Genomic DNA, 16,135 nt, shown 5'->3' with positions numbered 1-16,135 from the left:
AACGACCCAATAGTCTTGATGCGGTCCAAGCAATCATTGACTTCAGCACGTGCACGAGGCTCATCTAGTCAATTCCCCAATATGACACCAACGTGTGACTCATACCCATCGACTCGTTCCTCTACGGCTCTATTGCGCGCCTCTTAGCTTTAGGTGACTTCGATGACTCATACCCAATGAAATTTCAATGTTTCCGTTGTGCGTTCATTCCTTTACTTTGGGACCCTTCCGAAATCAATTCTAACGTGGTTAAGGGGAGAAAATGTTGGTATAGCTTCTATTTTAGACAATTAATGATATTTAAAAGTGTTTATGTCAAATTTTAAGATAATTTAGTCAAGTTGGTTCCATGAGTATCCTCTAAACTTGATTTTATGACGGGATTGAATCGAACTTCTAACCTTTTGATCCAAGAGTATGTACCTTAGCTCGGTTCAACTCGTAGCTAGATATTTCTTATATCCCTTTCTAATGAAATAAAATAAAACAAAAATCATAGAAAATTAAAGATTTTGAAAATGGCCTTCACCTACCCATCATTCAATTATTATCAATACTCAATGCTTACCAAATTGAAATATGGACTAAAAAGTAGAATTTTCATCATATTTCAATCATTGTGTCAGTAGACGGCAGCGACGGTGGCTTCACGGTGGCTTCACGGTGAAGATTGAGTCCAACGGTTGATTCCTCCGGTAGGGGAATTACAGAATCTGAAGACCCACCATTTTCATTGCTTGTTTGCTTCTTATTTTTCTCTCTTATTTCAGCTCTACTCGGCTGCTACACAAAGCTATTGTTCAATGCTGCTCATGGGTTTTTAGGTTCGTTCTCTCTTATTTCACCTGAAATTACCCTTTTCTTGTTGTTGGGTTCTGGGTAATGTACGTTTTCTAATTGGGTTTTTGGATATATGAAATGGGTTTTCGGATTATTTGAGTTGATGGTTTAGGTGAGATTCCACGTTGGTTTGAGAGGAAAACGAAGCATTCTTTGTAAGAGTGTAGAAACCTCTCCCTACCGACGCGTTTTAAAAACTTTGAGCGGATGCTTGAAAGAGAAAGCCCAAAGAGAACAATATCAGCTAGCGGTGTGCTTGGTCTGTTACAAATGGTATCAGAGCCAGACATCGGATGACATGCTAGCGAGAAGGCTGAGCCTTGAAGGGGTGGACACGATGCGGTGTGCCAGCAAGGACGCTGGTCCCGAAGGGTTGGAGGATCCCACATCGATTGAAGAAGGGAACGAATGCCAACGATGACGCTAGGGAGAGATTGTCATCTTTGGGTTCAAGTCCCTTGCTAGCACTCGTTCTCTTCTCTAATCAACGTGGGACCCCTCAATCCACTCCCTTCGAGGCCCAATGTCCTTGTTGACACACCGCCTCGTGTCTACTCCCCTTCGAGACTCAGCCTCCTCGTTGGCACATTATCCGGTGTCTAGTTCTGATATCTTTGTAACGGCTCAAGCCCACCGCTAGCATATTATCCTCTTTGGGCTTTTCCTTTAGGGCGTTCCCCTCAAGGGTTTAAAATGCATTTGTTAGGGAGAAATTTGCATATCTTTATAAAGAATGTTTCGTTCTCCTCCTCAACTGATGTGAGATCTCACACACTCTCTTTCTCTCTCGTAGGTTTTGGTTCTTCGTTTAGCTCGGATAGATGCCTCCATCATCTTGTGTTTCTTCTTTGCACTTAGGTTGATAAAGTTAAAGCTTAGACAAAAAAGAAAAAGAGTAGAATTCTTGCCTTTTTCTTTCCTTCCATAATCTCATTTTTAACTTCATTGAATAAGTTGAGCAATGCAAAAGGAAGTTCATAAATGAAAGCTGAAAAAGGGATTCTACAAGCATTTCTTTTGCTACTCACTTTAATACCTTTTTCTTTTGCACAAAAGTCTTATTCTTTTCTCTTTTCATTTCATTCTTTCTCCTCCATTCCCATATTATCTCAGTTTTTTTTGCTTTAAGAGGTTTTCACACCCTTATAAGAAATGTTCCGTTCACCTCTTCAACCGATGTGGGATTTCACAATCCATCCCCCTTAGGGCTCCAACGTCCTCGCAACACACTGCTTAGCATCCACCCCCTTCATGGCTCAGCCTTCTTGCTGACACATCACCTGGTGTCTGGCTCTAATACCATTTTTTACCGCCCAAACCCACCATACTAGATTTGTCCAGTTACGTCTCATCACGAGCCTATGGTTATAAAATGCGTCTACTAGGGAGTGGCTTCCACACCCTTATAAGGAATGTTTCGTTCCCCTCTTCAACTGATGTGAGATCTCACAATTCATCCCCCTTGGGGACCAGCGTCCTTGCTAGCACACCGCTTAGTGTCCACCCTCTTTTAGGGCTCAGCCTTCTTGCTAGCACATCGCCCGGTGTCTGGCTCTGATACTATTTCTCACAGCCCAAACCCATTAAAGATATTGTCCGCTTTGACTCGTCACGTATCATCGTCAGCCTCACGATTCCTAAACGCGTCTACTAGAAAGAGATTTCCACACCCTTATAAGGAATGTTACATTCCCTTCTCCAACCGATGTGGGATCTCACAATCCACCCCCCAACGTTCTGCTCGCACACCGCTTAGTGTCCACCCCCTTTAGGGCTCAGCCTTCTCACTAGCATATCATTCATTTTCTGTCTCTGATACCATTTGTCACAGCCCAAACCCATTATCCTCACGGTTCCAAAATGCATCTACTAGGGAGAGGTTTCTACACCGACATGGGATCTCACTTCCTTCTATTATTGTTTTGATCACATAGTTTTTGAGCAATATAACCATGCATGTCATAGAAGTTTGCTTCTTTTTCTTAAGATTGATACAATTTCTATATGGTTAGCTGATTTTGGATCCTTTTTTATTTCCTTTAGACAGCAGCAGTAGCCTTCCTCTGTGAACTCCTCCATGAGGCAACAATTCCTTTCTCTAGCATCATCTTTACTCATACTCATATACTTCCACTCCATTGCTGCTGATCTGAGCTCAGACAAGCAAGCTCTTCTCGAGTTCATTTCGACCGTTCCGCACGGTCGAAAACTCAACTGGGATTCTTCTACCTCAGTCTGCACTACATGGATTGGCATCACTTGCACCTCAGACCGCTCAAACGTGCTCGCTCTTAGGCTACCTGCCGTTGGTTTACACGGTCCGATCCTCGCCAATACACTCGGAAAGTTACACACTCTTAGAACTCTGAGTCTTCGATCTAACAATCTTTTCGGAAACGTTCCATCAGATGTTCTAGCCCTTCCCTCCTTAAAGTTTATGTATCTTCAACACAATAACTTTTCAGGTAAAATTCCTTCTTCCCTGTCTCCTAGCCTTACCTTCCTTGACCTGTCTTTCAACGATCTCTCTGGGGACATCCCGACTTCGATACGAACCTTAACGCACCTCATTTTCCTCAACCTTCAAAACAACTCCCTGACTGGATCCATTCCTGATATAGCTCACCTAAAGCTCAAGCTATTGAACTTGAGCTACAACCATCTTAGTGGTCCTATTCCTGCTTCTTTGCAATCATTTCCTGCTTCATCCTTTGAAGGGAACTTAAAGCTATGTGGCTCTCCTCTGAAAACTTGCTCGGTTAATATCGCCCCCGTACCCGTACCGTTGTCGTCTCCTCCCGAGAGGGAAAGGAGCATAAATATCGGAGCGATCGTTGCCATTGGATTAGGTGGTTCTGCAGTGCTGTTCCTCCTTGTGTTGATGATTATTGTCTGTTGTATGAAGAAAAAAGATGGTGAAGGTAATACTGATGCAATGAAAGGAGCTCGTAAAAGAACCGAGCTACCGAAGGAGGATTTCAGAAGCGGGGTACATGAGGCCGAGAAGAATAGGCTGGTTTTCCTTGAAGGATGTTCGTATAATTTTGATCTCGACGACTTGTTAAGAGCCTCGGCCGAGGTGCTCGGAAAAGGTAGTTATGGGACTACTTACAAGGCAATCTTGGAGGAAGGAACAACAGTTGTAGTAAAGAGGTTGAAAGAAATGGTAGCTGGGAAAAAGGAATTTGATCAACAAATGGAGATTGTTGGGAGGATAGGCCAGCATCGAAACGTCTTACCGCTCCGTGCCTATTACTATTCGAAAGACGAGAAGCTTTTAGTTTACGATTATGCCATCGTTGGAAGCTTTTCGACATTACTCCATGGTATGCTCTATTCTAGCTTTTATGGATCATTTAGATGAATGCTAGAAAATTATTTCGTGCTCGTTACATTCTGCAGGAACCCGAGAAGGCGGTCGGGTGCCACCGGATTGGGAAACGAGAGTGAAGGTTTCATTAGGGAGTGCCAAAGGCCTTGCACATATTCATTCAAAGTTCATCCATGGAAACATAAAGTCCTCTAACATCCTTCTCACACAAGACCTTAATGGTTGTATATCAGATTTTGGGCTGACTCATTTGATGAACTCGGCAGCCGTTCAGTCTAGAAGCATAGGGTATCGAGCTCCTGAGGTGATCGAGACTCGAAAATTGACTCAAAAGTCTGATGTTTATAGCTTTGGAGTTGTTTTGCTCGAGATGTTGACTAGAAAAGCTCCAGCCCAATCGCCGGGGCGCGACCAGGTCATGGACCTTCCTAGATGGGTGCAATCTGTGGTTAGAGAGGAATGGACATCAGAGGTGTTTGATGTAGAGCTAATGAAGTATGAGAACATTGAAGAAGAGTTGGTTCAAATGCTTCAAATAGCAATGGCGTGTGTGTCTCAAGTGCCTGATATGAGACCAGCGATGGAGGAAGTCGTAAGGATGATCGAGGATATCCGACCATCTAGCTCGGGAACTCGACCATCATCAGAAGATAACAAAATTGGAGACGGGAACGGAGATGGAGACAATGACTCGAATACTCCAACCTTGTAATTGCTCTCATCTCATTCATTCTTTACATTTGGAGGGTATTGTGTTGTCGTAGGTTTTGATTCTATTTTCTCTTGTAATAATCATGCGAATCAAAGTTATATTTATTGTGTAAGGTAACCAAACCATGTTGCTATTGTGTTACTCACTTGTCCGCCTTGAAACATTACTTCTCAACAAATTAGAAGTAATAGATTTAAATTTAAGGAAAATAATCCCAAAAAAATTTGACAAACAAAATGAGTTGAATTGGATGCAAAATCAAATTAAAGACTAAAAGATTCTTACTTTTATAAGAAAAACAAACAAAAACTTGATAAATGTGTAAAAAAAGAATGGATAAGATTGGATTGCGGTAAAATAAAATGGTGGATTTGGGATTGCTTTAAATATTGAAATTCCTCAATCATTTGCCTGGCGATTGGCGAAGTTCTTCGGTCTCTAACATTCTCAAATTCCACAAAAAAATTTCAAGGGTAAGGAGACCGACGAACAAGCAGCGATTTCTGGGTTCCGCCGTCGATCTGATTTCGAACCCTATTTCTCTGATCTTTATCCCCTTGTCGATCGCAAACCCTTTTGTTTTCTCAAGGTATTTCTCTCATTTCCCTTCGATTTCCCTCTTTTTTTTCTGCGTTTTGTGTTGATTCTCTTTGTTAATCGCATGTCCCTTTGTTTGTTCTGTTCTTCGTTGATCGGTTTTCTGAATCTTCTCGTTTTTGATCGTTTATGTGTGTAGATCATGGCTTCGAAGCGTATCTTGAAGGAACTCAAGGATTTACAGAAGGATCCGCCCACGTCTTGCAGCGCTGGTATGTTCTATGAGCCTCGATCTTCCTATTTGATTATCTAATTTGATCATTTTGTTCGAATTTTATTGAATGAATTGGTTGTTTTTGAGATGTGTTTCGAGGATTAGAACGCTTGAGTACGAGATATATGCCTTAATCAGTTGAGCTATGATGTGTTCTTCCGAGCAGATCATATGATTTTGATTTTGCTGTTGACCCTTTGATCTGTCTATATATATTTATATTTGTTAGGAGATATATGTGTTGATCAGTTGAGCTATGATGCGTTTTTCGTGAGCGTGGTTGACGTTTTGATCTGTCTATATGTATATTTATATTTGTTAGGAGTTGTGAGATTGGAATGTTTGTTTGAATTTTGAGAATAGGTCCTGTAGCTGAAGACATGTTCCATTGGCAAGCGACCATTATGGGACCATCTGATAGTCCTTATTCAGGAGGTGTTTTTCTTGTCAATATTCATTTTCCGCCAGATTATCCTTTCAAGCCCCCCAAGGTGAATGGTGTTTGTCTTCTGTTTGATGCTGATTTGTGCAAGATGATTCTATGTTTATTGTTTTCGTTTCTAATAGAATAGGATCACTGTGAGATTCCACGTCGGTTGGAGAGGGAAATGAAACATTTCTTATAAGGGTGTGGAAACCTCTCCCTACTAGACGCGTTTTAAGATCGTGAGGTTGATGATGATATGTAATGGGTCAAAGCGGACAATGTTTGCTAGTGGTGGGTTTGGGCTGTTACAAATGGTTTTAGAGCCAGACACGGGCGGTATGCTAACGAGGATGTTGGCCCCCTCAAGGAGGTGGATTGTGAGATCCCACATCGGTTAGAGAGGGGAACAAAACATTCCTTATTAGGGGGTGGAAACCTCTCCCTACCAAACACGTTTTAAAACCGTGAAGCTGATTTGATAAATAACGGGACAAAACGGACAATATCTGCCAGTAGCGGGTTTGGTCTATGACACATGGTATCAAAGCCAAACACCGGATGGTGTGCCAGCGAGAAAGTTGGACGCCCAAGGGGGTGGATTGTGAGATCCCACATCGGTTGGAGAGAGGAATGAAACATTCCTTATAAGGGTGTGAAAATCTCTTTCTACCAGATGCTTTTTAAAATCGTGAGGCTAACGACGATACGTAATGGGCCAAAGCAGACAATATCTGCTAGTGGTGGGCGTGGGTTGTTACAACCACGACCATGAGGCTTAATGATTGTGGTGTATTGTTATTCAGGTTGCTTTTAGGACCAAAGTGTTTCATCCAAATATCAATAGCAATGGAAGCATTTGTCTTGACATCCTTAAAGAACAGTGGAGCCCTGCGCTTACGATTTCTAAGGTTTGTTTGGCCTTTTCTTTTTGGATTCACTTATAGTTTATCTTTGGTTCCTAACCTTGTTATTGTGGTGTTTGCATAACTTGTGATGTTTGAGATCTATGTGCTTCTACCGTAGTAAAGTGGATTTACTCTTTCGAAATTCTTTATTCGGTGGAGAATCTTAGAACACTTAGAGTTATACCGACACATTCACTAACTCGGATGTATCGGTAAACAATCTGGATACTCTTTGAGCAATGATTCTCTATGCAGTTGAACGGTCCCTTCTTGTATGTCGATAATTGGGGCGATACTCATGGACCGTAGCCTACTAATCTTGGGATGACTTGCCATCCCCTAGCTTTGTGGTAGTTGAGAACCATCATTAATATCTAAACGAGTTGAGTTGAAGCTCTTAAGTCATTTTACCTACACTTCTAATAAAGAACAAGTTAATTAGTTGAGCTTGATATCTTCACTCGACCTTTTAATTGTCATAAAAAACCCCATTACCCGGGAACTTGCATTCTCACTCGACCTTTCGATTGTCATAGAAAACCCCATTACCCAGGAACTTGCATTCTCGTCGACATTGAAGTTAAGGCCAGAGACCCATAGCGAATTCTGAACATTAATGACGTTTTCGTGAAACAGGTCCTACTCTCCATATGCTCATTGCTGACAGATCCAAACCCAGACGACCCTCTCGTACCGGAGATTGCACACATGTACAAGACTGACCGAGCCAAGTACGAAGCGAGTGCAAGGAGCTGGACTCAGAAGTATGCGATGGGTTGAGACGTTTTTTGTGGCGTACCATTGGTGATGGATGGTTCTGGTGTGGTATGTTGGGCATAGCTTCGTGTTGTATTTCTTCGTTTCTTCCAGTTATTTGGGCTGTGTAGTAGTTTAAACCAAAAAAGGAAAAAAAAAAAAAAAAAAAGAAAGGAAGTCTTCTGGTGTTTTTCACTTTGCCACTGAAATTTATGAATGAAAGATCAAGCAGGTTGTGTTAAATTAGATGGATGCAGGCTCATATTTATTCATTGTTAAGTGTTGTCCTCCATTTTTATTGGAAATTTTGGTGTCTAATCCCTCGAAAAGAAACGATCTCCGTCCCAAAAGCTTCTTCGTTTAGGTCGGGGACGAAGTCGGGGATGCTCTATTGGGAGGAGATGACAAAGATGGTAATGGAGATATAGTTCTTATACATCGTCAACATGATATATATGTAATAAGAATATTAATATTGAGAAGTGCATAAATATGTATTGAGAAGTGCATAAATACAAGATAATACAATTATTTTTGACACCTGCATCTAAAATATTATTAATTGCTTCCACGACTTCGAAGAAATGAGCGGTAACCAAATCAGTTGCATGCTGGAGCTACAAAGTGAGGGACGACAATGAAAGCAATGGACCAACCAGGACAGGTATAAGATTTGGTATGTCTCCTTCTTTGATAGTCTCCAATGGATTTCCATTTAAAAGCACAGTGGAACTTCTAACTAGACCATCTTTCGGAGTCAAATGGTATTCCTTTCATGCAAACTCAGGTTGATGTTGTTTTCAACGTCAATTATAAAGTCGGTTGCATTGCTCAAATTGATGAAAAGCAAGGTTACACCGGACTACATAAAATGATAAATTAGGATCAATAAATTGTATCAAATAAAGTTTTAATTTATTCAAATCTAAAAATGACTTCTTACTCTTCCTCTCGAGCAATGGGCATAGCTACGAAGGTCAGAAGAGATATTATTGTCAATTTTGAGAACACGGGGTCCCATGAGTCGATGAAAGAGAAGTGCACTAATAAAAAAAAAAGAAAATACCGAATGAAGTAAGAATTTGTGTAAAGATAGATGATTTGAAGATACGAGAAGATGGGATAAAAATTTTATAAATTAAAAAGGGTTACCCATTGTAATCTGGCGTAGGAAGTAAAGTTAAGGATTTGATGACACCATAGAATCCACCGATTAAAGTCTGCCTACAATATACTTTTGTGTTGTACATTGAAGACATCCCGAGCTGATCCAGGTACCTAATGCATTCAATTCATTCTATAAGTCCTCGAGCATTATTCTTTTCTTCGTATTTAAATGAAGACAAATCAAATCAAGAGAATAGATTTGATTACCAAAAACTATTGATAAATGTATAGAAAAGATAAGAACTGCCACCCTGATAAGCTCCACCAGCTTCTCCAACCCAAGCGGCACCCCAAGGGGCATTCTTTTGAATCACGTTCTCGAGATGTTCAAATGTGTTCGATACTTGAGAAAGATACGTTGAATTAACGAACCTATAAATCAATTTGGGGTCATCACCTACAAACCAAAAGACACACTCTCAATACTCGTAGTAAGAATTTATATATAAAATGCATAATGAGGGATGGTAGTAAGTATTGCAGCCAAACCTGCACCCATGTTGTATATATGATGAGTGAGAACGTCGACAACTCCTGGTCCAGTTTTTCTAAGAAATTCCGCATACCATTTCTCATCAAAGAATGCACCAGGTGCTACAATCATAGGTTTTTGTTGGGAGTTATTGTACAAACGATCTATGATTTCTCGAAGCTTGATGACGTCTTTTGCATATTGTGCAGCAGTAACACTTGCACCAATGCTATTAATTCCAGCCAGTTCATTGCCTGTGTAGTGGCATACGCCTCAGTGAGCATGAACTAAAGTTGTTAACTCAACCAAGAGTGATGGAATGATTTAACTTACCAAACTCCCATGAATTTATTTGATAATTATTCTCTACCGTGTATTGAATAAGAGCCTCGGCATTGCTATAGTTCCAATTTCCTTCCCATTGAATTCCTTGCGTCTTGTACTTACCCAAGAGAGCGTTTAAGCCAAAAGTCACAATCGCCCTGTTATATTAATATATATATATATTTAGTACAGGAGCGGAAAATAGAAAGTAAGAAAAAAAACACAAAAGAAAAATAACATACCCGGTATTGTTGAAAAAGTTGTTCAAATCGTCCCACCTTTCCATGTACAAACATCCCACCGAGAAGTCAAACAACGAACCTTTGGTTGCTTGAAATGGGTGACAGGTTCCCTGGAAGCCAGCCCCAACGTTGTAAATCAATTTGTCTTGTAAAGTGCCTCCTTCTCTAATCCTTACCGACTTGAAAGCTAATGGTAGAAGGCAAATTAGGTTAGATTTTTTGCGGAATGTCGTAAAGAAGAAACATTTATGCATTAGTAATACTCAAACCTTGAACGGCTTTGTTCATGATAGGAAGAGTTAAATCCTGGAACAAAATAGAAGAAAGAGTTGATTAATAAAATCCAACGAGTTGCATTTTCTTCTTGTTTTGATTTCGAAGATTCTCACCAAATTGAGCATAGAAGCATGGCCATCCCAAACACAAAGTTTGGACCTACGACACTTGTCATGGGGCCACATGTCCAAAGTTAAACAAACGAAATTCTCATCAGTTTCCGCTATTGTTGTGGCTACATTTTGACTCAACTCGACTCTAGTAGTCACTAGACTCAACCACAATTGTACCCGTTGTAGCAATACGATTTTGTTAAACTAATGTCCAAAGTTAAACGAACAAAAATCAATACGGTTTTGTTTTCCATTATTGAATCAACTCCTGTCCAACAATTTAAAGAGCCTAAATGTAGAATTTTGTTGATAAAACGTAAGGATATCAAAGGATCTTCATCATAATTTTGACCAGCTGTCACGGTTGGTTTGTGATTTGATGTCCGAAGATATTGAGATATAATAAGTGTTAAACACTGTCATAAGCCCTTTTCTCTAGGACCAAGACCTATTCTCAAGGTCTTGCTAATATTTTTAGGCTTGTTAGTTTATCTTTAGGTTTAGCATATATAATGCTATTCTTTCTGCGGTTGAAAAATCAAGTTTTTGAGTGCAATATTGTATGTCTTGAGTGATTTTGGTGTTGTGAGTACATTTGTTCCGCTTTCGGCTCTCAACAAGTGGTATCAAAGCCTTATTGTGGTATTTTGGGGTATTGTGAAAGCTTGGGCCTCATCGACCATTAGACGTGCTCACAATCGTGTTTATTCTCTTGAAATTCAATTTTCAAGAATTGTGTTTTTGAGTTTCATCCAGATTAATTATTGCAAATGGCAGAACCATCACGACGTGGATCGAGAGTGTGGAGTTCCAATCTCGAAGTAGAGAAATTTGATGGAACCAATAATTTTGGTGTTTGGCGAGGCGAAGTTAGCGGTTTGCTGGTCATGCAAGACCTCGATGTTTCTCTCCAAGAGGAAATGCCTGAAGACATGACAGAAGCAGAATGGACGAAATTAAATCGACAATCCTGTGGAATTATTCGATCCTGTCTTGGCAAGGATCAGAAATATCCATTTATGAAGGTTACCATGGCGAAAGAATTATGGGACAAGCTTGAAGTGAAATATATGAAGAAGAGTGTGGAAAATAAACTCTATTTGAAGAAGAACTCTTCCGTTTTGACTACAAGGAAGGCATCTCAATGGCTAAGCATTTGGATGATTTTAACAAAATCATCACTGATTTGCTCAATCTTGATGTTAAGATTGATGACGAATACAAGGCGTTGTTGTTATTAAACTCTTTGCCGGAATCATAAGAGTTTTTAGTAACGACCCTACTACATGGAATCACTAATATTGATTTTGAAGATGTTTCAAATGCCTTAATAAACAATGAGATGCGAAAAAAGGAAAAGGAGACGTATCAAAGCTCTAGCTCAAATGTTCTCACTGCTCATGGAAGGACTTCTAATTGGAAAAAGAACGAATGTGGAGAGTCTCGATTAAAGTCGAGAGGTAGATCTGACAATTGGAGAAAACTTGATAAAAATGAGTGTGCATATTGTCGACAAAAAGGTCATTGGAAAAAGGATTGTTCGATCTTAAAAGAGAAGGGGTCGAAGTCCAATGTGGTTAGAGATGACGACACTGATACAGATGATGCCTTGACAATCTCCCTATCAGTCAGTCAGCCAAACCAGTAAATGGATTCTTGATTCTGGGTGCTCCTATCATATGTGTCCCAACAAAGAGATGTTTTTGGACTTCAAAAAGTTCAATGGTGGAGTTGTCTATATGGGCAATGATAGTACTTGCAAGATAATGGGAATCGACTCAGTACAAATCAAGATGTTTCATGGGGTTATACGAAAACTCAAAGAGGTGAGGTATGTCCCTGACTTGAAGAAAAATTTGATCTCACTTAGCGTTTTGGATGCGAGTGGTTATCGCATCATTTTGGAAGGAGGGAATTTGAAAGTAGCTCGTGGAGCTTTGGTGGCAATTACAGGAACTAGAAGAGGTAGCATATACTACCTCAACGGAACCACAATAATTGGGCATGCTGCTGTGGCAAGTTCGAAAGAACAAGACATATCGAAATTATGGCACATGCGACTCGGGAATGCTGGTGGGAAGGCGCTTCAGACACTGGTGAACCAAGGAGTCCTTAAGGGTGCCACAACTGGATGAATTGATTTCTGTGAACCTTGTATATTTGGTAAACAAAAAAAATGTGAAGTTTGGTACAGCTATACACGAAACAAAGGGCATTTTGGATTATGTTCACACTGATGTATGGGATTTCACAAAGAATGTCTCATTGGGAGGAAAGAGGTGGTTCGTCACCTTTATTGATGACTACTCGAAGAGAGTTTGGATGTATCCCATGAGGCACAAAAACGAGGTTCTCCAAATCTTCCTAGAGTGGAAGAAAATGGTAGAGAATCAGACGGACAGGAAAATCAAAAGGTTGAGATCAGACAACGGGGGAGAATATACTTATGATCCATTCCTTAAAGTATGCCGAAATGAAGGGATCGTTCGACACTTCACTGTTCCTGGTAAGCCACAACAAAATGGAGTTGCTGAGAGAATGAACCAGACATTAACAGAGAAGGTTCGATGCATATTGTCTCAAGCAGGATTGAGTAAAGCATTTTGGGCTGAGGCTCTCAGTTATGCAGTTCACTTGGTGAATCGTTTACTTGTTTCTGGAAACGGTGGGAGAACTCCGCTTGAGGTATGGTCAGGTAGTCCTGTTAGTGATTATGATAAATTGCATGTGTTTGGGTGTCCTGCTTATTATCATGTGACAGACTCAAAGCTGGATCCTAGAGCAAAAAAAGCCAAGTTTATGGGCTTTAGCAAAGGTGTGAAGGGCTATAGGTTATGGTGTCCAGAAACAAGTAAGATTGTTAATAGTCGAGATGTGACATTCGATGAGTCTGGAATATTTTTGCAGAAAATTGAAAATAATGACGAGACATTGAAGCAGGTGGAGAAGGTGGTGTTCTCTCCTGATGTGGTTGCTCCTACTGAAGAACCTATTGATCAGGTAAATAATAACTTTGATGTCTTAGAACAGAAAGAGCAAAGTCTTGAGGAGCAAAGCCTGAAAGAGTGGAGGAACCTGAGTCAATCGCCAAGAATAGACCACGAAGGGTAATTCGAAAACCTGCAAGGTTTGATGACACGATAGCATATGCTTTCTCTTTGATTGATGGAGTTCCTAACAGTTACAAAGATGCTATTCAGAGCCCGGATAGCTTACACTAGCAAGAGACTGTGAATCAGGAGATAGCATCATTGGAGATAAATCAAACTTGGGATTTGGTACAACTTCCAAAAGGTAAGAAGGAAATTGGTTGTAAATGGGGTTTTGCAAAAAAGGAAGACCCTTTTGGTATACGTTATAAGGCTCGACTTGTGGCTAAAGGCTACAATGAAATTTTCTCACTTGTGGTAAAACATTCTTCGATTCGAATTTTGTTGGCTTTGGTTGCTCAATTTAATCTTCAGCTTGCACAACTCGATGTAAAAATTGCCTTTTTGCATGGAGATTTGGAAGAAGAAATATATATGGCGCAACCAGTTGGTTTCCGAGTAGTTGGACAGCAACATTTAGTATGCAGATTGAAGAAATCTTTGTATGGGCTTAAGCAATCCCCTCGCCAATGGTATAAAAGGTTTGATCATTTCATGGTAGAGCATATGTATACTCATAGTCAATTTGACCATTGTGTGTATTATCGATGTCCCGCATGCGCCAACGAAACGGGCAAGGCTCCATGCACAGTCAGTGTGCGGGCAGAACCCCACTTCGAAACCCAGCAAATGCAACATACCCTCGAATTATGTGGAAGCAACACGTGGAGCTTAAGAAACGATTAGGGGCAACTCGAGTCAGTCACGGGTTATTGGGTTTGACCGCGGGTCGACAGAATGGGGCTTGAATCGGGTTGGGTCTGGGTGACTCGTCTCAACAGATTGTCCGACACGTTTATCAAGAAGTAGGACGATATGTTAGGATTGCACAACAACATACACTCGATCTAGATGAATACAACGAACAAGATAGGGAAGAATATTGAATAGAGGTTTATAGTGATGACTTCCAGTATCGCATAAATATATCTTTAAATCACTGCCTAAAGAGTATGTATATGGTTCAGTTTAATTTATATAACTTTATCCAATACAGTCATCTACTATATATTAACTATCGTCTATATATATATATATATAGTTTTACCATACATTTACTATAAATATTGTTTACTATTTATGACCCTTTACTATACTTGACCATTTATTGCATATGTACTATGTATAAGCACTGGAGTAACCTATAAATAATCCGTAGTAGACTCCACAACCTAACACGATACATGTCCTTGGTTGATTCAGACGCGTTCTCCGACCGACTTCTTGACATGTTCCTGCAACTTATTCGTCGTTTGCCTGCACAAGCCCATAATCAAGGGAGTGCAATTTTTTAGGCGTCCCTGAGTACTTTTCAGTCATCAAATTGAGATTTATCATCTAAGACACCTAATAAAATTCTACAAGTTTGAAATTAAAGAAAACATTTTGTACCACTGGACTCAGATATAACACATTACCACGTGTCATAAATGATCCGTTTATGTGTTTAACACGAATTTTGGATATATAGTATATCATATAAGAATCCAAGGCCAAAACTTAATGTTCGGATACATCGTATTGTCAACATGATATAAATGTAAGAACAATATTGAGAAGTGCATAAATACAAGATGCATTCAATACTGTGTCTTTTCTTTTAAAAAATTATTTTTGAGACTACAGGACTTTGCATCTAAAATATTATTAGTTGCTTCGAGGATTTGAAAGCACAAAGAGAGTGGGCTTAAAAGAAATGAGCGGCAACAAAATTAGTTGCATGCTGGAGCTACAAAGTGAGGGACGACAATGAAAGCAATGGACCAACCAGCAATATGTATAGAAGAGTTGCTCTGACGGTAGACAGGTATAAGATTTGGTATGTCTCCCTCTTTGGTAGTCTCCAATGGATTTCCATTTAAAAGCACCGTGGAACTTCTAACTAGACCATCTTTCGGAGTCAAATGGTATTCCTCTCTTGGTGAATCTATTTTCACTCTTTGACCTTTTGAAGCGTTTCTCTTACCTGAACTCAAGTTGATGTTGTTTTCAAGGTCAATTATAAAGTCGGTTGCATTGCTCAAATTGATGAAAAGCAAGGTTACACCAGACTACATAAAATGATAAATTAGGATCAATAAATGGTATCAAATAAAGTTTTAATTTATATAAATCTAAAAGCAACTTCTTACTCTTCCTCTCGAGCAATGGGCATAGCTACGAAGGTCAGAAGAGACATTATTGTCAATTTTGAGAACACGGGGTCCCATGAGTCGATGAAAGAGAAGTGCACTAATAAAAAAAAAAAGAAAATATCGAACTTTGTTTAAAGATTAGATGATTTGAAAACGGGAGAAGAAGTGATATAATTTTTATAAATTAGAAAGGTTTACCCATAGTAATCTGGCGTAGGAAGTAAAGTTGAGGATTTGATGACACCATAGAATCCACCGATCAAAGTCTGTCGACAATATACTTTTGTATTGTACATTGAAGCCATCCCGAGCTGATCCAAGTACCTAATGCATTCAATTCATTCTGTAAGTACTCGAGCATTGTTCTTTTCTTCATGTTTAAGTGGAGACAAATCAAATATAGAGGGAAAAAAAGTCTAAATAGATTTGATTACCAAAAACTATTGATAAATGTATAAGAAATATGAGGACTGCC

The 16,135-nt window shown here is 39.8% G+C and overlaps 3 protein-coding genes and 1 pseudogene across 4 annotated transcripts in view; 2 read left to right on the top strand and 2 right to left on the bottom strand.

Annotated features, from left to right (window-relative positions):
• The first annotated feature begins 625 nt into the window (after positions 1-625).
• On the top strand, positions 626-5,057 carry LOC111465959 (probable inactive receptor kinase At5g58300). Of its 2 annotated transcripts, XM_023110466.1 has the most exons (4): positions 626-695; positions 771-824; positions 2,884-4,166; positions 4,243-5,024. In XM_023110466.1, the coding sequence occupies exons 3-4, from the start codon at positions 2,918-2,920 to the stop codon at positions 4,881-4,883; spliced, it is 1,890 nt and encodes a 629-aa protein (XP_022966234.1). In that variant the 5' UTR covers positions 626-695; positions 771-824; positions 2,884-2,917; the 3' UTR covers positions 4,884-5,024. The 2 variants fall into 2 exon arrangements, with proteins under 2 accessions (XP_022966234.1, XP_022966235.1); XM_023110467.1 differs by lacking the exons at positions 626-695; positions 771-824 and having other exon boundaries at positions 2,795-4,166; positions 4,243-4,904; positions 4,961-5,057.
• Positions 5,058-5,280: 223 nt separating this feature from the next.
• Positions 5,281-8,054, top strand: LOC111466121 (ubiquitin-conjugating enzyme E2 28-like). The gene is made up of 5 exons (XM_023110708.1): positions 5,281-5,472; positions 5,620-5,692; positions 6,058-6,185; positions 6,925-7,029; positions 7,663-8,054. The coding sequence occupies exons 2-5, from the start codon at positions 5,623-5,625 to the stop codon at positions 7,804-7,806; spliced, it is 447 nt and encodes a 148-aa protein (XP_022966476.1). The 5' UTR covers positions 5,281-5,472; positions 5,620-5,622; the 3' UTR covers positions 7,807-8,054.
• A 345-nt stretch (positions 8,055-8,399) lies between these two features.
• On the bottom strand, positions 8,400-11,265 carry LOC111466173 (annotated as a pseudogene).
• A 3,972-nt stretch (positions 11,266-15,237) lies between these two features.
• Positions 15,238-16,135, bottom strand: part of LOC111466172 (heparanase-like protein 1) — a 1,797-nt gene continuing 899 nt past the window's right edge. The window contains exons 5-8 of the mRNA XM_023110753.1: positions 16,095-16,130; positions 15,859-15,984; positions 15,658-15,757; positions 15,238-15,576 (exon numbers count right to left, since the gene is read on the bottom strand). Coding sequence (XP_022966521.1) covers positions 15,238-15,576; positions 15,658-15,757; positions 15,859-15,984; positions 16,095-16,130 — 601 coding nt within the window. The remainder of the gene's footprint in view (positions 15,577-15,657; positions 15,758-15,858; positions 15,985-16,094; positions 16,131-16,135) is intronic.

This window comes from Cucurbita maxima, unplaced genomic scaffold (genome assembly GCF_002738345.1).
Source record: "Cucurbita maxima cultivar Rimu unplaced genomic scaffold, Cmax_1.0 Cma_Scf00030, whole genome shotgun sequence".
Lineage (NCBI taxonomy): Eukaryota > Viridiplantae > Streptophyta > Magnoliopsida > Cucurbitales > Cucurbitaceae > Cucurbita > Cucurbita maxima.
Note: the sequence above shows the minus strand (reverse complement) of the source record. Positions and strands in the feature narration are given on the sequence as shown.

Coding starts and splice junctions, on each gene's coding strand:
- LOC111466121 (XM_023110708.1), top strand. CDS start 5,623: ATGGCTTCGAAGCGTATCTTGAAGGAACTCAAGGATTTACAGAAGGAT. Junction 6,186..6,924: donor ATCCTTTCAAGCCCCCCAAG/GTGAATGGTGTT, acceptor ATTGTTATTCAG/GTTGCTTTTAGGACCAAAGT. Junction 7,030..7,662: donor CTGCGCTTACGATTTCTAAG/GTTTGTTTGGCC, acceptor TTCGTGAAACAG/GTCCTACTCTCCATATGCTC.
- LOC111465959 (XM_023110467.1), top strand. CDS start 2,918: ATGAGGCAACAATTCCTTTCTCTAGCATCATCTTTACTCATACTCATA. Junction 4,167..4,242: donor CTTTTCGACATTACTCCATG/GTATGCTCTATT, acceptor TACATTCTGCAG/GAACCCGAGAAGGCGGTCGG.